At 33.9% G+C, this 26,967-nt stretch overlaps 1 protein-coding gene across 3 annotated transcripts in view; it reads right to left on the bottom strand.

The window, feature by feature from the left end:
- LOC116343356 (probable serine/threonine-protein kinase DDB_G0282963) overlaps nt 1-26,967 on the bottom strand; it is a 79,024-nt gene that overhangs the window by 37,129 nt on the left and 14,928 nt on the right. For 2 of the 3 annotated variants that reach the window (XM_031771386.1, XM_031771378.1), the window contains exons 2-5: nt 16,608-17,901; nt 8,849-10,326; nt 8,525-8,753; nt 7,997-8,417 (exon numbers count right to left, since the gene is read on the bottom strand). In XM_031771386.1, coding sequence (XP_031627246.1) covers nt 7,997-8,417; nt 8,525-8,753; nt 8,849-10,326; nt 16,608-17,581 — 3,102 coding nt within the window. In that variant the 5' untranslated portion in view covers nt 17,582-17,901. The remainder of the gene's footprint in view (nt 1-7,996; nt 8,418-8,524; nt 8,754-8,848; nt 10,327-16,607; nt 17,902-26,967) is intronic. The other variant, XM_031771393.1, reaches the window with a different exon arrangement.

Raw genomic sequence — 26,967 nt, forward strand, 5'->3', positions numbered from 1 at the left:
TTGGTGGAATCGATAAAGAAAAATCGACGATATTAGCGCTCATTGAATTACATACGCATATTTTGATCAACTTTTCACTTCTGGGACATACATAGTTTCCTCAGTCTTTACATTGCGATCACTTTTCTTCTTATTATTTTTTTATTTCAATTTCAATCGAACGAACAAAGATCACTCGAATCTTATGCGTCGATTTCTACAACATTTGAAATCAAAAGGCGCATTAAACAACCCACATTTAATCATTATTTTTGTCGCACTTCAAGTGTCAAAGTCAAACAACAACAAAAAAAACTCGCATTTGAAAGCCCGTGCGAAATGAAAAGAGAATAAAATTTCGTCAACATTCATCTGATGAATTCCTTCCTTTTGCGCGCGCGTGAACGCATCTGTTCGCATAATTCACGGTAAATGAATAATTTATGAATATGCAATGAATCGAATTGCAAATGAAAGTGATCTTTTCGTCACGAATGCAGAAATAGAGAGAGAGAAATAATCGATATATTCAAATGTAATGGGCCACGCAAAATCGAAGAAACACAATATCAATTGAAAAATGTATATTTTTACACGCCATAAATAGAATGAATTAAAATTGAATCGCTCGTTGTCCGCATGTTCATTAGATTTTGTGCCTGTGTGTGTATGCAATGTATTTGGAGATGCATGCTCGTGCATTATATGAATTATTTGCGCCAGCGCAGTCAATAACCACACACCATTTAAATATTTTGCATGTGAGAGAGTGAGATATTTCGATTGCATATTTGTATCGCAATAAGCTAATCATTATCACCGTGTGCGTCTATTGCCAACCATAAACGATTTAACTGCGATTAAAATAATGCGCGCTCAAATGGTGTGTGAGCTTTTTTTTCATCTCTTCAAACGTAATAACTGTACACAAGATGATGTATTTGTTGTTGTTGATGTTGTGGTCTAGGTTCCATTGCAGCTATTCACAATTTATAACTAGCAATTTTCAACATACATCGCACATATTTTGTGGGTCTCTCTGTCTAAAATATTGGATGCTTGATGATTGCCTCTCGCGCAATCGCATCTGCTTAAAAAAATTAGTGTAATAAGCATTGAAGCAATCATTCTTCTTCATTTCGTATATTCGTGTTTTCTGTTCAACATGGTTGTTGTTGTTGTTGTTGTTGTTTTTCGTTCATTCGTTCACTTCGATTCATTTGAAATTCGTAAGATGAGTACACTTAACATTAGACTTGTGCATCAGTGAATTTGTTGCTGTGATGTGTATTATTGTTTATTTAATTTTTTAACGAAAACAAAAAAATATTTCATTGCACCGAGTGCATTTCAACGCAGAGTGAAAAAAAAATATTGTTAATTATGAATCACACAGCAGTCACTTTATAGTCTCTCGCACATATATGCCATTTTTAATGATGCGCCTGACTGACCTTAGCACATAAAAAAGCTTTTCAGTATTTTTGTTCTTCGTTTTTTATAAAACTGTTTTGCGGTGCTTCTTGTTTTCAACTTGATCATCATTGTGCACGATACAAAACTCATTTTAACTACTCTAAAACATACAATGCGACGGACAGCAGTACAGCAAATAGCATTGAATTAGCTCGCACCATATGATAACATTATCAATTCGGATAGTGAGAACATTTTAAAACGTAATATTGCCGTGAAGAAAAAAAAATGTAACTTTGAAAAATTCGGGTTAAAGTTGCTGTGCAATTTCATTTTTTAGCACACATCTGTCCAAAATATGCCTCGAAATCGGCAAACATCAATTGCACGCTGACATTTTTACACTACAATTTTTTGTCGCCACACATTGCGATGAGATACTTTAGATTCTCTCCGAATAAAAAGAACTTTTTTTGTCGCGGGCGTAAGTTTCAATAATGTGAATCTCTATTGACATTAAACGCCAGCGCCGTCAATCAATTTGTACTGTCACATAAAGAGCAAGCAACAAATAAACATTAAAGTGGGCATCATATGCCAATAGAACGATTCATTTCAGAACCAATACAAAAACGAACAAATCAACTAATTGTTATGTCAATTGTTAATTTAATTAAATGAAGTAGGAGTTAAATGGAAATACGTACAATATGCTTTCGTCGGTTTTTTTTTCTCTTACCCCCGGTTAATGAATCAATTGATTTAAATGTGTGGTTCTTGTATGAAATCAAGGCGAAATTCACTATTTTTCCCTAAATAAAACTATGCTGTCATACATTTATATACTGTAGTATGCCAACGATCAAAATAACTATGAAACGTTCACACACAAATTCAAAAAATTTAATACTGCGATGAACATACCTTCGGTTATATTGCATTTGTGATACAACATAGAAAAGAAGGAAAAAATCGAATTCGATAAACAAAAATAACATTCAATATCAAATTTTGTGTGTCTCTCTTCGTGAGTGTGCGTCTCAAGTTTTTTAACAATGAATAAACAGCTGTTTTCCAGGCCATTGTTACTATATTTATTGTCACGTTCATTCGCATGTTTTCTAGCTCTCGATTTCGTTGGAATGATGATAATTAAAAAAAATCTCCATTGAAAAAGAAGAAAATGCACAATACATTGTTGTCTCAAGAAAAGAGCGGCACATTTGCTTTTGTCGTGTATTGAATCGTCAGTCTAGCTCAGTAATGTGCGAGCTACATTTTACAGGGGGGGTGATTTTTCAAAAAGAAAAAATTCTCTAGCAAATCAGACAAATTTTCTTTTTTTTTTTTTTTGGAAGTCACTTTTTGAGGCGAAAATCCCTAGCAAATCGAAAGAATTCTCCTCAATTTTCTACATTGATGAGCTAACAAAAAAAAAAAAAAAGGTCTTCACTTTTTTCGTGAAAAACTTTAGCAAATTCGAATAATTTTCGCGAAACATTTTTCTCATCCAAATCACAGGGGGGGGGGGCGTAAACCCCTTCCCTACCCCCCCTTCGCACATTACTGGTCTAGCTACTGTAAAAAACGAATTGTGTGTGTTTGTGTGAACCATAAGTGTTTCTTTTGTTTTCTAAGCGCATATTCATCGTCACGTATCATTTTGATTTTAGCGCTTGATTTAGGTTGATTCAATGCACAATTTATTTCGATGCGATTTCGAAGCAAAACCAAATGTGGGTAGAATAATGGCTGACGATTTTAAACAGCACAACTTTTATTGTCTCGATTACATATTATACAATCGTGAAGCGATGAAAATCTATCTCCGAGTTGCGATTCCACAATAAATAAGCAGGCGAAAGAACGAGAACAATGTCTTCAGATCACATTTGGTAGGCGATGTATTCAAATCGAGTTTTTTTTCTCGTTAAAACTGGTGACATTTTAGAAGAGAAACAAAATTCTCAATATACACATAGTGTGTGTCCAAAAATGTGCGGAAGAAATATGCAAACACTTTTTCTATCCATTTTTTTTTCTCTTCTCCTACATAGATGATGGTCTATAGATAGAAAAGACACCTTTTAAAATATGTGATTTATTATCACTTAACATTTGCATCTTCTTTTTCATGTCAACTTCTATCGGCGATATTACGAGAGATGAAGAAGAAACGAATTCTGAGCGAAAAATCAAATAATTTCAGTAAGTTGAATTAAATGATATTTCAAAATGAATTAAATAATATTTACACAAATCACTCGCTCTCCCTGGCTGCTGTGCTATGCATGCGTAAAATTGTTGAGATCTTGTTAAAACAGTTCATGGCCTTATATTTTGTATTATTATTATTATTATCAATGCTCAAAGTTTTTTTTTGCTTCTGTTTCACCATTTTATTAATTAATTCTCCTCAATTTCATGTGAACTTAAACTATATTTCTTATTTTCTCTATCGCGTTCGTTTGGTGTCTATTTAATTACAGATTTTGATGCACACCGGAGAGCTCATCGAAAAAGCGAAAAATCTTTATAAGTCATAGCAGTAGCCATGTAGTTTAATGAAAAATTCATTGAGAAAAAATTAATTAACGTTGTGGCTTGCGTTCGGCACTCTCGTGAATAGATTTTATCAGAGCCCGATCATGGTATAGGATTTCCTATATAAAACTTGTAACTAACAACACCTCTAATGCGTATTCCGAGTACTAATTGACGTTTGTGACAATATGGCCGTCACGGTTTGGCAAAATCATAATGAATCGATTAAACTGCGTTAAACTGTTAAAATAAAACAGTAGAAATAAATAGATTTTAATTTTTTACATTATTCATTATGATTTTGCTAAACTGTGACGGCCATATTGTCACAAACTTCGATTAGTACTCGGAATACGCATTAGAGGTGTTGTTAGTTACGGGCATGAAAGATCTCTAATACAGTAGCTTTTTTATATCAAATCTGTCACACTAACGCCCTCACTCTATCTTTTGGCGAACTAAACAGAATAAAGTTTAATATAAAAGTAAAGTCTCCATCAGGATATTTTATACAGCCGGTGTCAAGATCAATAAAACTGTTAATGTTAAGCTGTGATTGCCAGATTAAGAATATAAATAAAATAAATGAACGGAATAAACGAACTTAACAGAACAGAATAATTCGCACGAGTGTATGACAAGTATGTAAGAGAACAATAACATTACGTTTTGTATCTATCTGTCAAATGTCACACTCACACTTATGAGTTTACGTATGGAGATTTTAACAAAATCATTTCTACAAGATCTACACACTCTACACCCGAGGCTTTTTAAGTTAAATTAAAACGCATATAAATTTATGTTTTTTTTTTTAAATAGAAATTATCTAATGCTAATTGTGCTAACTTCACTTTCAAAACAAAAAAATGAAACAATTTATTAAATTATTTTTCAAGAATTTTTGGAATAACATATGCGCTCATTCTCAAACTTGTGAAATAATATCCCATTCTATATATAGATGGCACTGTCTATACGAAGTTCGGCAAACAAAGCATTACGCTTATTGAGCGCATTACACCTCTTGGGCATGATCAGGCTTCGGATTTTATGTAAATAATTAGATGAAAATAACGTTGATGAACCCGAAATAAAATGGATAACTAATGATAATTAATTGAAGTACGAATTGACGCCAAAAATTTGAATTTTTATTTGTAATCAGATGAAATTCATCATATAGATTTGGATCGTCGGTGGCAAGAAATGAACCGTTAGAAAATATGGTGGGACTGATATAGAGAGAGAGTGGGGGTGGAAGGAGATAGAACGAACAAGAGTGCATATAATAAAAGATAAAAGTCATGCAATCACATTATTCGGCGAGTGGCGCGTGCTCCTCGCATGGCACTCATTCAATGTATACGCTTCCAATGCCAATTTATTTTTATCGTCTAATTGATTCTGGCTAACGGAATAACGAGAACAAACGAAAGTATAGTTTGAACATGCACATCGCAGTTTATCAGCGCTTTTTCACAATTCACCAATTCAGTTTGACGCTAAGAATAATCTTGCATTTTCATGATTCCGATGAAAAATGCCCTATTCTTCTTCTTCTTCTCATGCAGTTCCGTGAAATTTGCAAAACTGTATTAATGGAATCACGAAGACTTTCAAATGTCCAGAACTTGGTGCTGATTCACGGATGTGCAGTTTTGTCTTTTTAAAACAAAAAAAAAACGCCCTGAGTGGAAAATAGAAAGGGCAAGAGAAAACGAGACGATTCCAAGAAATAAAAAAAATTGGAAGAATTCGAAAGCCATATTATTTCGATTGTCATTGTTGTTTGAGAATGAATGTGTGATGATTGCACAAAGCACCGTTACTCATTGTGTACATTATTTTTGTGTCGTTTTTAATCATATCATGTAATAGTTGGACGAATTGAAGCAAGTAGGGGAAAAAACAAACAAACAAATAAGAGTTGAAAAAGTATATTAAAAACATTGGTATAAGTTACGTGAAACACTTAGTGTAAAATTGTCCCAGTGACACGATATTTCGAAATTGTATACAGTTTGCTTTCATCGTTGTCGTCGTCAATAATATCGCAAGTCCACATCAGCGTCGCGATGCGCACCAATCTACGAGTGTGATGATGTCGTGCAGTTGATTGATGTCAAATTGATCGCAAAATCCATGCCACGTAATGTATATGCATTTGAAATGCATATGCACACATTAAACCGGTGTAACGATGGCATTGGCACTCGTTCCGGCTCAATACGCATTGATGCTCTCTGCTTTTCCAAATTCTCTGTGTTTGTCATGGTCTCATTTACAGCTAATCAGGCTATCATCGTCTGTTTGCACTTAATTTTCTACGATGAAATGTAATCCATTTTGAATTTTTTGCACATTTTCAGTGTATTTTTATGCTAATTTGTCATTGAAATAATTAGCAATCATGTTAGATGATTACTGTCTGCGAAAAATTGCATAACATTTTCGTGTAATGTTAATTAGAATGAAACGAAGAGAAGGCAAAAGAGATGACAAGAGAAAAATTAGTTGAAAGGGAACTACTATTCGGAACTTTTATTTTTCTAAACTTCATTCAGAAAAGGAAAAAAAAAAACCGAATTCGAATTTAAATTTGGAAGAGAACGAGTCTCTCGCAAACATAAACACACACATAAGCATGAACAACGAGTGACTGGCGACATCATAGACACAAAACTAGATCATTTAAGTGGTAATTAGAATACGATTGGCGGTTCTTCGTTTTGCCAAAATGTCATCGACTCTGCCAAACATTTATTAAGTAGAAAATTATGTAGATGAATAGCGCAGAATGCGACACAACAAGAATGTTGAACTTGTGTGACAGTCTGAATGTATAATGTATCGTTGAACGGTAGAAATACGGCACGTAGAAATAATAGAAGAGAGGAAGACCAAAAAAGCGTGGAAGAAAACCACAACCATATGTACGACAGGCGCGCATCGAAAACGAATGGTGAATAGAGAGCGGCTTGGTATCCGAGTCGAATCGAAGAACACAAAACCCAATTTCAAATAGTAATGTCAATCTTTCGGTCTCACTGTGTGTATGTCATTATGTGATTCTTGTACTTTACAATTGCTTTTGATATATATTTACAAGTTTTATTGCAAATTTAAACGTTTCGCTACTGAATATATGCTACTGCTTTTCTGTCCGTCTTCTGTGCAATCGAATTCGCGTGTCTAACTGCCAATGTGTCTCGGTTTTGTAGATAATGTTGTAATCTTCAATTTAAAAAAAAAACATCCGAAAAAAATAACCAGACTCACGGCAACAACCGCGAAATCCACGTGAATTGACATATAAACTGAACTTTTTTTGGTGCATTAAGTGGATCATTTGTGATGTTGTTGTTGTTGTTTTTGCTGTAACCTGCTCTTGTCAATGTTATTACGTTGCAGTGTAAGACTTTTCTGTTGTTGTTTCACGTCTATTTTAACTTGACTAATAAATATACTATAATATAATAAAATATGGCACCGTTATGATTCATATATTACAAAGATTATGCTTGATGTTATGCGCTCGATGACAAGATATTGAGTTATTAAATCATGTTTTTTGTTCACTCTTCAACTTGTAAGTTGTATTAACAATTTGCTTGAAAAATGACAGTTTTTCGGGGCAATTTTTTCTCGTCAATCTTCCACATGCCTTATTAACTTGTTTTTTTTTTCGTTTTTTTACTCGATTTAATACGATTAACTTGTACGGAATGTAATAATACTGACAATTTTGTCGTAGAGTAAAAAATTGAAACATTTGTAGTTGCGTCGGTTTTTATTGATACTTGCGTGTGAATTTTCGTACTAATGATTCCTTTTCCTTACAAATATATTTTCTGTTCAAATCTATCATATAATTCATATCATGTATATCAATAAATGAATGAATCACTGATGGTCTAAGGACAAAAGGTGCAAACGATACCAAATAATGGGAATGCACATCTTTTCTGTTAATATCACCTAATCGATTGAATGATCAGGAACACCACAAAGAGGAAAATAGAAACAAAATAACAATGAATTGTTCAATACTTACATAGGACATCACAGCCGCCGTTGTATTTACATCAAGTTTTCCCTTGATCTTTTTCACCATATTACTATATTTTAAACGTTTGCTTCCGTAATATTGCTGCCAAATGCTGGGCTTATTCCGATGCCATTCCAACATTATATCTTTGTCATCGTTGGACGCATCTTTTGCATTGTCAACGGTAATTAATGATGGCTGTTGCATTGCCAGATTACTTTCAATATGACCGTTTATTGTTGACGGTACTGGTGGTTGTGATGTTATTGTAGCCACCGTATCCGATTCGATTGATGTATTCAAATCGGACGTCTCATTCGACGACGATAATGGTGTTATAATGCGTGCCGTTGTATCGCAATTCGATGTACTCAACAGTGTTTCAACTTCGATTGGAATGATAACATCGTTTCCGATGCTATTATCACTGGAATTGAATGTAAATTTATTTGGACAATACCATGAAATCGATTTGATGAAAATGGCATGGGAAATTTGAAAATGACATTTTTGAAAATTTATGGAATTTCTTACCTATGTGCACTATTGCTACTGCCGCGTCCACTGCTGCTCGTTGTTAAAATTTGTTGACCTTCATCCCAACTAGAACAAATCGAATCCGAATGACGTCGTTGTAATTGAAAATTACTATCGCTGCTACTACTACATCGAATCGACTCATTTTCCAAATGATTTAGTAGGATTTTTGATTGATTTTTCAACGTGCGCATTTGATTTTTGTTACCCTCTGAAAGAATTTTTTCTTTGTCAAAATTACTTGATAGCGTTTTTCGCTTTTAAATTGAATGATTTGGCTATGAAAAGGTGTGTTTTTTTTTTTAAATAAAAATGACTTACGATTGCGTTTCATCTGGTTTTTCAATCTTCGCCGTCGTCGAACTAATGCTTGATGATTCTGATGTTGTTGACTGCTGCTACTGTTGCTATACACTTCCGAGCCAATATCAGATGTTGATAGTTTTGGTCGTCGTGTTCGATTATTCAATGCATGTTGCATTGTCAATAGTTTATAATTTTTTGACAGTCCCGAGCAAAATGCTCTGATTTCAAATTCGTTTTGTTGATTCATCATAACCAAATAATTGTCAACGTCATGCTTCAATTCGGTAATGTTGCGTAAAAGTGAAATGGTTTTCGAATTATTACTGATTTTTGATGAGCCAATGCCATCCGATTCGGTTGAACTGTCGTGTTCCGATTCATCGCTGGTTGGTTTCAAGAGTACGGTCAATTTATCGCGAATTTCCTCTAAAATCTCTTTGGTGTTTTGATGATTCAATTGATCTTCAATGTTTCTCATGTAAAATGGCAGCAATTTTTTATTGTTTAGAAATGGAAAATGAACGGATGCTGATTGTTCGTATTTGTAATCAATAATTTCGTCAACATTATATGCATCGTCCGGGCACGAATTGATATATTTCGTACATTTATAATTGTTTTCGTCACTATTTCGGGTGACCGATTTGTGATTGTTGTTGTCACCATTGTCGTCGTTATCGGTGTGTTCGTGACCATCATCATCGTCATCTTGGCCGCTGTCATTGTGATCGGTGTTAATTTCATGTTCGGTGTTCGATTGTTGAAATGTTGGTTTTTTTTCATTACTATCGACACCGCAAATTGCATTAAAATTCGATTTTTTCATTGTATCACGTGCCGTTTCATCGATCAATAGAAATGTATCCAAATCCAAATCCATGAGCGAATCATCAGTTGTATTTGCATTCCAATTATTGTGTTGTCGTTGTGCTTCAATATCGCCATTTCGTCGATACGGCACCAATGCTAGTGCATTATTATCCATGCCCTCAACAATGGTTGGCAAACGTTTCGTTTGCTCGTCACCATTTGATTTTGTTGTCAGTTCTTGACATTGCTCGGATGCTTTGCTTCGCTGCTGTTGCTGCTGTTGCTGTTGCTGGTGGTGATGATGATGATGTTTGAATTTATCTTTTTTATTTGGCTTATTCAAACATTTCAAATGTTTTTCCAATGTTTTAATGCTTTTCTCCAAGTTTGCCAAACCGATTTGTTGATCAAGTTTTTGATCAAATTTACGACGTCGATTGCTATCGTTGATGCCATCAATAACGGGTTCACTGTAGATGTGATCCTCTACCGAACTTGTTGAATATACATTTGAACTATAATAACCAGACGAGCCACTTTTTTCGGTCGAATAATGTGATGACGGCACTTGCTCTTGTTCACCATACGAACGGCGGCGATCCAAACTGGCATTTGAACCATTTAGTTTACTGTTTATAACATTTTTTCGATGATTTCCACTACTGGCTGTCGGTGAGGCAGAACTGAAATAAACAAAAAAACAAACAACATACAAACAAATGGTCACAACACCACAAAAAAAAGAAACATTTAAATTTAATAAAGTGCAAACAATACACTAATCTCAATGTATATTTGTTTTCTTATCGCACGCAAAATCTTGAAAAGAAAGTCAATTGTATTTCATTTTTCTATGCCATTGAAATTTTATGAAAAATGTGCGCGCCACACTGACCGCAAACACGTCGCGAACTAATTTAAATGTGACACATTTCCATTTGTAGCTCTCGTATGGACCAATTTACGTAACTGATCGTAAAAATATTGAGTTCAAAAAAAAAAAAAAAACATTCAGTCAGAGTCAATCATAGACATCCAATGAAATTCATATGTCTTGTTTCAATCTCTCGTGCACTTGTGTTTGCAACAGTTTTTTTATTATCTTTATAATTCATGGCGCAAGTCACAGCACCCATACTCAATATAAACAATATTGACGAAGTCAACCGAATGAAATAAAATCAAAGCGAAACTTTTGCAGTTGGAAAAAAAATCCCCATCGACTATTTGAGTTCGTCGCTTGTATGTCTTTTATTTATTTTGTTGCTGATTACAATTCATGTCTTTTAAATCATCGGCACAAGTTCGTTGTATTCGAATTGCACATTTTAATTGAAAGTTTAGTAATCATGGTGTCGATTCAAGGTTATCAATGATTTAAAAAAGAAAGAAAAAAAACGAAGCGCGTTCGCTTTCTGTGGAGAATTGAAGTAATTAAACTATACATTCAATAAATTCGACAACCAGCCAAACTGAAACGAAAATGATGGATTTTTTCTGTCAATTAGGGTGGCCCTCAAATATTGCAGATACATTTCTTTTGATTTAATCTTGATTTGAACATGTCTTTTTGGTATATGTGTTTACAAAATTTACGTTCTCAATTATTTTTCCGATGGTTTACTGTTACCCTAACCATTGACAAAAATAAATATTGAGTCACGTGTGATGTAGAACAAACCGGTGCTCAATGGACATACAAAAAAAGACTAAAGAAAATCAATCCGAATTGAACTGGTATTAACGGAATAATGAAAGTGAAATTGAGTGATTTACAATGAGCATAAAATGATGCCAATGTGTGCGCGCAACAAGTGCAATTTTAAATAAGCGCGCAAAAGTGATCAATGCGGTATGCTGTTTATTTTCAATATAATATTTAAAATTCTTGTTTGCAAGCGGTACCTTGTGTGTGTGCACGAACAAGAATTGTAACCCTTGGTTTTGCTCTCATTACCTCATTTCCCAGATGAGAGCGTTGCATATGATATACTTGTGTTTCTCTGTTTTTTTGTTCATAAATATATTTGCTACTGTTTATCAAATAAAAAAATCACATTCAAATAGTTTCATACTTTTATGAAGAATACATAGAAGAACGATCATCATGAAATTGAAACAGCATAGTATATTATTTACTATACATGGATTTTACGAATGACGAGACCAAAAGAGAGAAAGAGATGAAATATACACTCTCTCACACAAATACACACAACACAAAAATAAATTAATAATGAGGCGAAAACTGTGGCAGAAAAATTCAAATCTCAACAAACAAAAATCCATTTGAAAATATAATCAATGCAAACTTTATGCAAAACATTCGCTTTTGCAAAGCACATCTTCAATTTATGTGCAAGAAAAAAAGAAAACCTCCCATCACAGTGGAAACGAGAGAGTAGAAGAGATGAAAAAAAATTCGACACCATCGTAACCGCTCTCCAATGTCATTTTTAACTAGAAGTTACAAACTTCAAGTTGGAACAGATGGCACACACTATAAAAACATGAAGAATCGATTTCAAATCAGAAATAAATAGTGAATAACGAATTGAATGTGTATACGAAGAACCGATGTCACGCCAATTGTTTATGACTTTTTATTTGGCACATTTGTTGTATTAATGATAATTGATTTGCGATCGATTGCATAACAGTTAACAAAAATGCATCACGACAGTTCCCAAACGTTTTTTTTTTTTTCGAAGAGATGAAAATCGGCTAATTGTTTTTCGCAGAAATTTGGACTCACTGCACCCGGCTTTAAATGAAATGTAAAATATACTGAAAAGTATAGTATATACAACCATAGTTTAGAACAACCATCGTTTTTGCAATCGATTTCAATGGCGATTCAATCCGCATTTGTGCCTGACATCATTTGATATTTAAATGTAAACAAGTATAACAATGTCTGATGAAATTGACGTGCCAACGACAACAAAATTTCAAACAAACCAATTTCAATGCAAATTTCAAATAATTGCACTATTTATCAAGTAGACAAAGGCGCACATCATCACGTAGCCACAATGATTTCACCATAAACAAGCATTTACAAAATCTTTTGTGCATTTTATGTGAGCGACGACGTGCATCACATTTTAGTCTCGTATGCTGCTTAAAGCTTGAGAGTCTCAGACAAACACACACACACACACACACACACAGAGAGAGAGAGAGAGAGAGAGAGAGAGAGAGAGAGATGTTACTGGTAGCCGAATGAAAAAGTTTCTTTGACAGAGAGGAACGAATGTGATTATCGTGTTTCTTGTTGGTGACGGCGTTGTCATTTTCACCCATCTTAGCGCGTTAGCCAAATGTGAGTTGAAAAAAAAGGTCAAAGCCATGTCGTCCGCACACAAATCAAAGACACACATTTAAAATTGCACGACACTTTCTTATACAACGTATTTCATTTCTCATACACGATTCTTCTTCGTTTTTAACAAAATATTACGCATTTTTTCGTTTTCTTTTATTTTAAACACAACGAAAAATGCCTAAACCATTGCGCGCAGCGTTTTGTTTTTAACGTAGATTATTCAATAAAATACGCAAGATGCAAATGAATTGGCAGCAAGCGAAAACGAAATTCACCGATCAATTTCAATAATGAATTTATGTGAAATACGCGCGCTCACGATCGCGCCTGACTACTGCTCACAAATCTCGTATCGATTTTCATCATCGATGTGGCTCATCTGGTCCAAAATGTTTTTTTTTTTTTTTTTTTGAATTTCGTATGTAAACAAAGGTCATCTGGATGGCGATTTGCAAGGTCGTTGTCAATAGTTGTTGTTGTGTGTGTGTCGATTTTTTTCTCTCTTTCATCAGTGTTTTGTTTTTGTTCTCATTTTTATATAGTATGAGCATACTGTTGTTGCTGTTGCCACCACCGCCACCAATACTGTCATCGCTGCTACATTTGTTATTGACAGTGTGCGGTTTCACTGAGTGAAAGAAGGAGGTAACATAATTATAAACTCAATCGAGTTATCTTTTCTATTTGGCCGTTGCTTTTTTTTTGCTTTGATGGTGGCAGACGGGCGAGCATGCGATAATGGAACTTAATTCGTTCACTAAATCGATTTTATAAATCACATATATTACTGATTCATGCATATGCGTAGTTGTTTTCTTATTAAATGAAAAATCGACGATCATTTTTATTCTTTGTTTTAGGTTCTTTTAATTCAGTGTATAGTATGCGTACAGAAAAAAACATCGTTGCTTCAAATGTGTGCTATTATGTATTTTCTACCTTTTTGTCACTTGGTAATTGTATCGTTACTTTCCTGATATTTTGCAAAACGGTTCAAAGTCATTTGCTTCGAAGCATAAAAGGTATGAATAAAAAAGATCGGACGAATTTAACGATTATGCATTTTGATGATGGAATTCAATCAATACGTTTTCTTCGAGACTATCGAGAGAGAGAGAGAGAAAAAAGAACATTGATGACTATTTAATTTTGTCTTATTTTACTTCGAACCATCGTCAACTTTTCTTTTTGCGTCATAATTGCCAAAAATAAATAAAAATTCTCAGCCACACAAATGAGTTAATTAATGAAATTAATGTTTCGGTACTTAATTGATTACTTCGATTGTCTCTTTTTCGCATTCTGTCTCGGTAACGTGCGTTTCAGCCAAAATAACAATTTTTTTTTTTGTTTTCAATCGTATGTGCAAAGCATTCGAAGAATATGTGCGCTTTTTCCACTTTAAATTGAAGGAGATGCGGTCAAATGTGTTCACCGCCCCATCATAATCAATCCACTGAATTTGTGTTACTCATTAATTTCTCAAAAAATGTGTCACTAGGAGATACCATTTTTTCCACTTTAATGTTAAGTTTTAAATTTGGATGTATGTTGTCATCCATTGAGAAACGTACAAGAAAAGGATTTTTTTTCTCGTTGGTAAATAAAAAGACATGCGCCGACTATGGAATGCACGAGTTTGGTGTAATGTCGCACACGAAAACAAATTGATTTGACATTGTTTATTTGATGAATTTATGGCACACACGCTGTTATCAATTCATTTGACACATAACACACGATTTGCGGGCGGTCAATGAATTAATCACAACAAATGACCCCCTCGGTCTCTCTCCGTAAATACGTAAATCTGTGTCTAAACGAGATTATTTCAATATTTATGGTGCATTACAATACGGATGTTGTTTGGTTCTCAGACAAAAACTTAATGCCCTCATTACAAACGAGGTAATAAAATAAATGTGCTTGCATTAGGCACATTCCGGGCGCCAAACTTTAATTGACCTTTATCATTTTTTTCGTGTTTGTTTTTTTCCATCTTTTAAAATTCAATATTTGTTGTGTATATCAAATGAAAAAATTCCACAAATATGGTCGTGCATATACATTCAAAATCAAACGAGCGAACTAACGATTGTGCACCGTTGTTCATCGATATTTTTCATGAAATGTTTTGGCATTTGTCAACCACGAATCGATAGAAAATACTTTGCATTTATTCCGGGGCACCGTGTATGTACAGTGCCGTCAGAAAATTTGAGACCAAACTCATTTTTTTCATACAATGACACATTTTGTATGAAAAATAATAATTTTTCACACTTGAAAGTGCAAACGTCAGATATTTCTTAGACGCGTAGATATTTTTTGGTAAAACTTCACTAGTTTACTCTCCGTAAATAGAACAATAAGTGTGCAATTATGAGTCTAGCTCTTTCTGAAATATATTAAATATTGCTCCAAAAAATCGTCAATTTGTATGAAATTGTATGACATTTTTTTGCTTGGTCTCAAACTTTCTGACGGCAATGTACTATAACACATACACGCATTGCCAATAATAATATTTAACTCGTTGATGCATTGCATTTAGTGCGAGCATAATTCATTGAATTTCGGCCAAATGTTAAACACAATAAAAACGCCCCGAGTTCAAATAGAGTTCGTCTGGTTGTTTTTTTTTTCTCACCGCATGTTTTTTTGCTGCATCGTGAAAATGCCAGTGAAAAATGTGCAATGTTTTTATTCTTTCAATCAGATTTCGCAATCAATGCATCTTTATGAACCGGTACATCTTTAGTCATCGAAGTGTCTTTCTGTGTTTGTACATTTTCGCATGCGCTTATTGATGAAAATATGCCATTTTCCATATTTAAAACATATGTCTATTTCCCGTTCTCGTATGTGACTTGAATATAAGTGCATTCAACAATTATTGATTTTACACATGTTCCATCGCAGTTTCATTGCGTTAGTTTCCCAAAAATGAATTCGAGGTGATGCATCGTTGACCATATTGGTTTTTTACCAGCACTCACATTGAACACACGTTCTCCGCGCTCAATTCAAAATAATAAATTTAATTATCTTTTTTTTTCTTGTATTTATTATCCATAGTTTAGGATGGTAAAAAAAGAGTTTGTAATAGGTCAATAGGTTTGTGTGCAAGCATACGTAACATACATGCACTTGTTGATTTGTATGCGACCCCAGCATCGTTTCTCAATCAATTTGTTTTTGCTTTTCTGTGTGATCACATGTATGCGAGAAATAGAAATGGCTTAGCCAACTTATATGCAAGAATCGATTATTTTCTTTGACGAAAAAATAAAAATAAATCAGAATGCGACACACCAATGACCTAAAAGTTGGTATGCAACATATTTGTTTAAACAAATTGACGAACCAATTGAACTATGACTTTTAAATGATTCAAGAATTTAGCGGTCAGTTCCAATAATTAAACAAATTGGCATATTCAAAATAACAAACTATCTTTTCAAATGAATGTGGTTTTAGGAAAAGATCTCAATGGACGTTGCGAGGCATATTGTTAAGTATACCGATAATCACCGATAAAATGTTTATGGTGAACGGTTGCCCTTTGCTCGCAATCTGTCGATCGAATTGTTTCCAATTGATTCCAATTGATTTTCGATAAAAGAATGAACATACCTTTGTCTTAAACTGACCCGCGGTAATGAGAATGTTTCACCGGTTTGTAGTCCATCGAGTGTGGATTTTATGTCTTTTGTTCGCTTAATGGTGGTGTTCGTTTGTGCTGTTGACGATGGCATCGTTGATGTGTTTATGGTTGCATTTCGACCATCAAGTGCATAGCTATCATCGGCCCGACACATGGTGGCATTTGCACTTAAGTTTATCTTATTGTTCACGCTAATTTTATCACTAGAATGGTGATTATTTGTCGATTTCTTTGCATTTATTGTCACAAATGGTATCTGCTTATTATCACTTGGTGGGGATGTATCATCACTGTTGCAGCTTTCCTTGCTGCTGTTTCTACATTCACTTCGATTTGATGTTGATGATACAATTGATGGTGGCAACGAAATCGCATTACAATTTTCGATCACGGCACAATTCTCAATGCTATTTTGTTTGCTATTGATAAACTTATGATGATTATTATGATCATCCAATTGTTGTGACAGTGATAGTTTATTTGTTAAATTACATTTATGTTTGCTACTGTTTTTATGATTATTTGATTTTAAATTAGTAAGCGTTTTATGTGATGAATGGGAAAAGTATGTAGTTAATTTTTTAAAAACAGCCGATATGTGAGCGTTCGAATCGTGATTGGTAACAACAATATCACTATGTGTATCATCAAATTTTGCTGGTATTGCGGTATTGGTTGTGGTTGGCGTTGTTATTGTCACTTCATCAAATGGTATTGATTCAAGTGCATCGAAATCAATGGCCGTTTGATTTTTATTGTTGCCGCTTGAATGATCCGATGATGAAATGGCACTTTTTGGTGCATTCAATCGATGCTGTCGATTATTTTTAGTCGATGTTGCCTTTGTTGTGGCTGCTGCTGCTCCAATGGAATTACTACTGTCAAAAGCATTTGGATTTGTAATGACCGTAGGTGAATTTCCTGAGTGGGTACGATGATTCATTTGGTTTGTCTTGGATACGGGTGTTATTTAATTTTGCGGTCGGTATGTTGATGATCTTGTTACAGCGGTTTTCGAAGCCACACACCAAGACGTGCAAATAACTATTTACGCCTTAAATGCCAATCAATTCTTTCTTTTAAATATAATTTCGATGTTATTGACTTTTGCAGTGCAAAGTGCTTGGATGTTCTGCACGTTTTCTTCAATTCAAAAACCTTCCTGTCTTTTTCGTCGTATTTTTCTCTTCTATTTTATTTATTCAAAATGTGTTATAGATCTTTTGGGTTTGATGTTGTGCATATGTTGTGCTCATGTTAAATCTGAAATTGGAAGAGAGGAAGAAAACGACCCATTAGAAATATTTATTTAAATTTTTCTTACTTTCGAATTACATGTGTACCATTTGTTTTGTGCAATGTATACACATCAAAATACATAAATTTGTAAAAAGAAACCAACGAATTTATTAGAAAACTATTATGATTTTCTCATTTTGGTGATATTTCCGTTGAGCTCGGTTTTTCGATTTGTTCGAATATTAAATTTCATATTCATTGCAATGCGCACACACTTGGAATCGCGAATACGATTACGGTAAGTTCGCGCAAACAATTTTGAGTGAGTGTTTCAGTTTGTTTCGTTTTTTTTTTTTTTAATTTCGCTCGACTTCGAAAGTGTTCAAGAGAGATTTAAAGGTTCATATAATCGGTATAGTTTTCTTGTGAAGATTCCAAATTGTGGCGAAAATGAAAATCATTTTGAACGAATGCGTTGAAATGCTTCGAAATCAATTTCCCAATTTTCTTATACAAAATCTCTCTCTCTCTCATACATCTCTTTCTATTTATAATGTAGTAATATATTTTGTTCATTCGCTCAATCATTTCGTCTGCCAAATATACGCACGTTTCGTTTTGTGTAGTTGTTGTTAGTACAATCCGAAACGAACTGCCGTATTGTTAAATAAATGAATATTTCGTTTTTGACCCAATTGATGTGTACTTAACTCTGTGCGCATCGTATAAACAAAATTCCAATTGCTTTCATTTTTCATGCCGAACTTTTCAACACATAGTCGAAGCAATTATTTTGTACGTTCGTACTTTTTCGATGCCAGTCTGCCAGCCTGTCTGCTCCCTCTCCACCCTCTTCATATTTTAATTAATGCACATTGTTTGTGCGAATCAATATTTTCTAACCTATACCGACCGCATCTTGCTGTCTCGAAATGTTCGTCATTTGATCGTATCAAATTGTTAAATGCGCACGCGCGAACAATACACAAAACAAAATATTTGAATACGCATCATCAAATGTATCATTTTTAAACAAGTTTTCAAAACAATAGAGAAAACCGATAGAGAGACATGGAACATCTTGAACTTTCTTTTTCAAAATATGCAATCGGTTGTGGGCACATTCATTTACCGAATGTTGTTCCACAGGCGAATTGCATCAAATTACCGCATATTACCGCACGTGCTTTGATGTGACCAGAGATAATGCAGTCGGGACTGAGGTGCGACATTTCTTTTTTGCAGTTTTTTACATAATATATTTTACGTATGGATGAGATATTTAAAATTGACGCAAAATGTAATGAAAAGATAATAAATGTGAAATATATGACTTCCGATTGAACTCACTCAATCGACAAGAATAGACAGAGAAACGACGTGTTTTTTTCTATGTCAAACGGTTGATGTTTTGTTTTAGATGAAAAAGTCGAGACAGTTGAAATAAAACACAAAAGAAATGAATGTGAGATGTCGATAGACTGCCTGACGGCCATCTATCGTGTCACCATTTTTTCTCATTTCACATATACACTTATAACATGTGACAAAACACATCATTTTGCGATCATGTTGTATATTTTTACTTGAATACCAAATTAATTGTTTGTAAACATGGACCAAACCAATGTGTTTTGGACAAAAAAAGACAGCGTATTGCTAATCAACCAGAAAAATTAAAGACCAAATGAATGAATGAAAAAAATGGCATAAAATACATCGGAGAGTCGAATAACAAACATAGGTGAGTGAAAAAAAAACCCACAACAGTCATTGTGAAATATATTAAAGAAGAAAAAATACACACAGATTAATGAACCAAAAAGCAGAAAACTGGAAATAAATCATAAAATCGGTCGTCAATTGAATGAATAGTGAAGCTTGTAAAAAAAGAAATCACAGTATTATTCACCATTTTTTCACTAATTTTTTTCTGCATACGTTCGAGTTCATATTTTTATTGCAATATTCATATGCGTACCTAAAAAGGTCTCAATAGCAGAACATACTCTCCGATTGCTTCTGTGTAATTTTCCCTTGCCGAATATGTCTTGTATGCTTGTGTTGTTTTTCAATTATCAATTTGACATGATCATGAATCATGACCTTTTTCATGTGGCTATTGTCGCCCTACAAGCACCACTTTCATATGTGACATTAATTCGCATGGATTATACTCATTTCAGAATTTTTTGTCATTCTCATTCACTTTTTCGGTTTCTTTAAAGAGTTCTTTTTTGAGTTTGTTTCTGAAAATCTATCGAAATCAGCGATCATTTCTCTCAAAAAAACGCGACAGACCTATCTACTGAATCTTTTGCAAATGTTGATGGATCAAAATTTCAAAACCATAAAGTTCAAGGAATCGCCCAGTGACTATGCTTTTGCGAAGCTGCTGAAATTCTGAGATTGGTTTCTCTTTCTCTCTCTCTCTCTATCTCTCTCTCTCACTCTCTCGTGTGACACGGACACTCCGAATGGAATTTTATGGAACAAAATTGATCGGCAATCGGTTTGTGTTGTTGTTGTCGTTTGCTACGGTACAAATACACATAATTTGACATCTACGATTCAACGTTCAATGTCAGTCAAAACTAGTAAAAGTGCATATTACTCATAAAAATCGAAATAAAAAGCAAAAACCAAATTTTCAACCGTCATTCGGTTCAATTCATCGCTACACACCAATTACTTCCCCTGATTTTTGCTGGGATTATATTGCGACCATTTAATTGATGTGTCATGGCTTATATCACTCAAATGCTCATAAAATATTTCTTCAGCAACTTTGTTTACAACGGAAAAAACAAAAAAAAAAACCATCAGCTTTTAGCCCAAGCGATCACTCATCTCGCTAAAACAAAGTTACACAGTTCATTTACGACCTGGGCCAACAACGCTAAGTACACGCGTAAACACACTGAAATATAGCCACACGATGTAATTTAATTCAGTGGTTAACTGTTTTGGGCGACATCACATAAAAATTCGATTGCATACAAATCGCACGGTTTCTACATGATCAGTGACAATAAATCATGTGTGCCATGCATGGAATTATGCACAAAAACATGCGATTGCGTACAAATTCCTTGTTTTTTTTTTTTAAATGATCGTATACCGATGATAGCAATTGAGGTCTTATTGTACATGGTTGATTAGAATTCATATCAAGATGAAATAAAAAAAAAGATCATGACAACCATTTAAGGCAGCACGTCAACCATTCTCCTTTCTCGATTAACCATCGAGGTTCTTTCCGATTTGATCCATTTCTGAGTTAAGAAAAAGTCAACAATTGACGGTTTTTCTTATATTTAATGAAACATTAATTGTTGCCATACTTCCAAGGGAAATATATCGAAACGTCGAGAGCCGAAAAAACGCAACCAACAATAAATTACAGTTTTCGTCCGCCATCAAGTATGAATGCATACTAAATAAATCAATGATATGGAATACAATTTGATCTCATCGCACACAACGTAAACAGTTGGCGTGCGTCACATTGAAAATGTAATAAGCTATCACAGAAGTAATTTGCATGTTTTTTGGCTCACAACATAAATTCCGGACAGGCAACGACAACGATTTCAATAAAGAGAAACAAATCGCAATAAATAAAGTACAAAATGAAATGTGGTGACAGCAATAGCACAATTATGGCACACAGCATTTATAAATCGACCAAAAGCCCATTGATCATAATATATACATGTATAAAAGGATGAAATTAAGATCATCGAGAGCGGACATAATAAGATGGATGGCAGGAGACATACGTGATGAGGAAGGAGAAAAATCTCCGCTTTCACTGATTATAACTCATTTGTTCATGGTATTTATTGCGCGATTCTGATACATTCAACCGTATTCACAGCATTGATTCACATTTTTTGCAAGTCATATTCGTAATATGTCAAATATGCATGTTTTTTTCCTCATTCTTTTGCCGATTTGGTGTGATACATAAATCGTATTGACTTCAATGTGTGTGTGTGTGTGTGTGTGTGTGTGTGTGTGTGTGTGTGTGTGTACAAGTTTTCGGTGCTTGAAAACATTTCACCATAGCACTGGCGTTTTGTCGTGGCCTGACATGATAGTTATAACTTCTTTCTCCATGTGGTCATACAGTATACCATTCGAAATCTTGCAAATTTTTTTTTTTGCAACAATTTTGCATTTTCCTTGAATCTCGAGCCATTTGCACACGTCGCTATAGATTTTGTGCAAATTTATTGTGGAGATCCATTTTCGACACGCTATTTGTTTCAATTCGCAAGCACATGAAAAAATGACCAAATTGCGCACCAACCAACAACATTCAATACAGTCAATCTCTTTATAGCTTGTAGATTTTTTTTCAGTATTATTATGAATAATAAAAATAATATATCGAACAATCAAACCAATATGTCATGCTCAATTCGAAATCCAAAAAATAGCTAAAGAATTCGAATGTATTTAAAAGTATGTGTCTGTGTGTGTGTACCGTTCAATTATACAATTGGCAGATTGATTGAAAGTGTATGTGTTGCCTTCAGATTTTGGTCAGATTTTCCTTGTTATTGTTGCTTTTGCTCAATGTTGCGGCGATTGTAATAGAGTTAAAAATGCGCGGCATAATGTTCGATTGGTATGATTCTTTTCTTCGATTTGAGAAGGTGCAATTGATAAAATCCATCGACATTTGAGTGCATAGACTTTGTGTTTCTTTGGGCGAATCGAGTATATTGGCCGAGGTGCTTTTGTGTGGATTTTGAACACATTTTCGAAACGATGCACACAATAGGAAAATATTTGCGGCACGTATACCAACCACCATAAATCACAAATCATAATAAAACGTTTTCTAAGAAAACAGATCGATGCCAACCAACCGACGAACGAAAAAAAAAACACGACCAACCTTAACAGAGAGCAAAAAGAAAAGGCTACAATTAATTTAATTAAATTGTTCGGTGAGATAGAGACAGAAAAAAGGCCAAGCCCTTTTGAGTATACTCTTTATTTATACGTGCGTTACCACAGCGTACATTTCTTCATTCCATGACTTTTTTCCACTTGCAGTTGCGTTTATTCATTCATTTTATTTTGCGCGAATACTTATTTTATGTGTCGTATATTTAATGCGATATAAAAATGCATCAAGCGTAGAAAATTTTACAAACACCGTCACAAATCATACAAACTGCATGCAACGATCTGACACTAAGCGAACGAACGATCAACTGAGCGCCATATTGCTAACATTTTGCAATTTATTATGCACACGATTCTTGAACCACCGACGAATTAGAAGCCAATTGAACGAGCGAAAAAATGCAGTCAGTTTGGACTCGACGTAATAAAAATATTTTAATTTAATAGTACTTTTCCGCATTCAAAACAAGATATAACCCAAATAGAAGAGAAACAGAAAAAAGCGCGCACATACAAACGAAAAAAAGATGAAGAAAAAAAAAACAGAAACCTAGAGACATAGTAAGTAAACAGTAATAATAAATGTTATCGATCTGCGTGAACATTGGTATCATTAGAACCGATAGAAAGACAAGCAAAATTGGCAAAAAATTCAATGCGTCATCGCAACATGGATTAAGGCAGTTGGAATGCGTGTGTGTGTGTACGCGTTTCACTGTGTGTCGCAATGCAATCACTTGATTTACTAACGCGAAAACAAATCATTTTCGGCATAAATGCAATTTTATTTACCAAGAAATACAATTTGTATAAATATGCGTAGAAAATCCGTCAACGTTTTCTCATTGCCAGCTACGCATTTCAGTTTTCATCGATTTTACTTGTCTTTCTATCGATGCCAACGGTTGAGGAGCTTACGGAATCATTGCTCAAAACAAGCATTTTTTTCATTTAAATTCCATCGATTTTTCATGGTAATAAATTGTTTTCTCATTAATCTAGACTAGACGATCTCTTCCTATGCAATAAGTTTTTGCTCAAGTGGCCATACATTGGATCAGGAAATTAATTGAATTGTATGCGACACAAATAATTCACAAAAAAGCTCAATGCTCTAGCTGAATTGGGCGTATTTGAAGAATGTTGTCATTTTTATACAGAATTATTCTAATTGAAAGAGAATTATTTTAGTAATCCCAGCATTATTTCAGTTTTTTATGTTTTCGTGTGTGTGTATGTGTGCGTGCATTGAGATCGGAGCGAGTTTTTGTGGCGAATTGGCGATTTATTATATGCTAGGCAATTTGTCATGAAAATAAATCTATTTCATTATTATGTAGAATTGTAGATGAATAGGTGACTTGTTGGTTTTTTTTGTCGCGTACCATCTCACATTAAAATACATCCGTAATCTCTTGATTTATTCACTATAACCTACACAATTCACTTCAAATAAAAATTGTTTTGTTTAGCTGCCATTCTTCTGTCACCAAAATAAAGTTTCAAAAAAATAGAATTAATTCAAAGTGTTATTTATGAGATCATTTTCTTTTCGATTCCAATTTTTATTTATGTTCGCCCAAATCGATTTTCGATGTTTCTTTTTTCTGTTTATATATCCACCAATATTCTTGTGGAAGTAAAATGTCAACAACATTATCGTCTTTTGATATGACATTTTATGTTTTAAATTAATTAAATTATGTCACAAAAATTAATAGATATTTTTCCATCGAAAAATTCATTGGCCAAGCGGACAAACCAGATATTCAATTTTAAGCATTAAAATAAAATCCATTTAAGTTGACATTCTCAATCAAATCAAAACTCAGACGATGCCCGTCAATTTGTCGCGATTGAACGCATAAATCAAATTCAATTGGTAAAATGCGTGAAATTTTCCCAGTCAAAAAGTTGTGCAATAATTTAACAAGATTCGATCGAGACATAAATACACACAGAATATATCTCAATCTCTCGTCACAACAGAAAATCTAATGTCAATGCGTCGTTGCATATTGTTAGTTGTGATCGAAGCGCGAGCGTCTCTTTAAGAAAAATTAATGTATTTATAAATTTATAATTTTATGTGTTGTTTCATTGTTGAGTATTCGCTGTAATGCGAAGAAAAATTACAAGAATATGGTAATTTTATGGGTTACGGAACAGCATTGAAGCATCTGTGAAATCTCGTCAATGTGCCGTTAGCCAAGGTCGAACCACAAATCAAAATTCCAATTCATAATTTTGTGTGCGTTCATTTCTATGTCAGTAAATCAATAAAAAAAAGAAACCCAATATTGAATGGGCACGCGTTCATCGACAACAACAAACGATGACAACGGCAATGTATATGTATATTGTCAATTCAAAGAGATATGACGACATACCTACACATTAAAATAATAACGATGTTAATTAAATAAACAAACATCCGTTTGATAGATAGCTGATTATAGTTTGTCGCCGTTCGGATGGCTCTGAAATGGACATCTAATTTCATTGTCCTTCACAGAATGCAGTCGAAATGCTCAAGTTTCGATCTATTCTTTATCTAATTCACTCATTAGTAGACTTTGGAAACGTGTTTTAATTTATTATCTACAAGGCCGACCGGCAGACCCATGGCTTGTGTGATTCAAATTTTGGCGTGTATGTGTGTTTCGGCAAATGGTGAAACGATGGGCAACATACTATATGCTATGCTTTTGACTATACGAAAAAATGCCTGGCAAAATCAGCAGGTTATCATTTGGTGGCGCCAAGAATAAATATAATCTAGTAAATGAAATCAACATATTACCATTGCTATCGAGTTTTTATATATACACACAATGATTCTGTAAATAGCTTACCAAAAACTGTGCTTTTATTCGCGAATTTTCTATTTAAAACTATTTCAGTAGATTTTTCAGTGACGTTTTTTCTTGCTATTTTTTCAAAATGAAAAGGTCAATTGCAGGCATTTTTCAAAAGTGTGACAATGGGGAAAATTTGTAGCTCTTTTATTATTCAATTTAATCACTGAAAAAAATCATAATGTACAATTACCTTTACAATTTTATCTTAAGTAAAAAAAGAGGTGTTTTTTTGTTCACTTGCAGCATTCTATTGTACACATTTTGTATGAGCTCAAAATGGCACGATCGCTTTCGTACAACGGACAACATAATAAAAAAATTAAACAGAACCACAACATACAGTGTTGAACAAGACTATAGCGCCTGAAGTTCCAACATATGCATATCCATATATAACGTAAATGTGTATACATACAAATTCGTGCAATGCAATCCCTTTTTTTTGCTATCATTTTATTTTCGTTGCTTCCAGTCTCTTTTGGAGCATTTGCGTTATGTGTTAACATAGTGCACAGCTTCAAAAATAGAAGAAAATAATTTTTTTATATTATATTATTTAAAGCGAAACTATTTTGTTGTTGAATATCGCGTTATATAAAACGTATTTGATATTTCAATTAAAGAGTGAATGATTGTCGATTAATTTTTGCATTAGAAAAATAAATTGACTATTTTTCGTCAGACGACGCAGTGCCTTGTCAACGACAAGAGCGATACGAAGAGAGGCAACAAAAAAAAATTCATCATAATTGCCATACAAACGTCGTGATGTATCGATTGAAGGCTTCATTTATCAAACAAACACAACCAATACCAAAAATCGAACGGCCATAGCTTTCATAGTTTAGCCAAGTGTCTTTGCATTTAATGAGCCGCATAAAAATGATGGCATGTCAGAAGTTCACTAGAAGACTTTGTTTCCAAGTTATAACATTCAAAAATTACGAAATAAGGCCTCGCGTGAATACAACGCTGAACACACACACACACACACACACACACAACGGACTAAAAAAACTCTGCATATAAATGAATGCCCAATCAAAAACATGATCGAGTGTCAATTTGATTTTAGGCATTTTTTCGACCTAATCAATTTACGTTAATACCTTATGACATTTTCATAACGAAAGAAGAGAGAAAATACAAACAACGACATGTTTTTTAGAGAAAGAAAAGAAAATTAATTGGCAAATTTAGATCACATATTTTCTTTACCACCTTTGTCAATTTTGAATCTGTTTATTTGTTTAATTGATGATTCTCAACCTAGGGGATATCCATGCGAATTAGAATTAGCACATTA

The sequence above is a fragment of the Contarinia nasturtii genome, unplaced genomic scaffold, assembly GCF_009176525.2.
Source record: "Contarinia nasturtii isolate CC-2019 unplaced genomic scaffold, AAFC_CNas_1.1 Cnas_scaffold_129, whole genome shotgun sequence".
Classification (NCBI taxonomy): Eukaryota; Metazoa; Arthropoda; class Insecta; order Diptera; family Cecidomyiidae; genus Contarinia; species Contarinia nasturtii.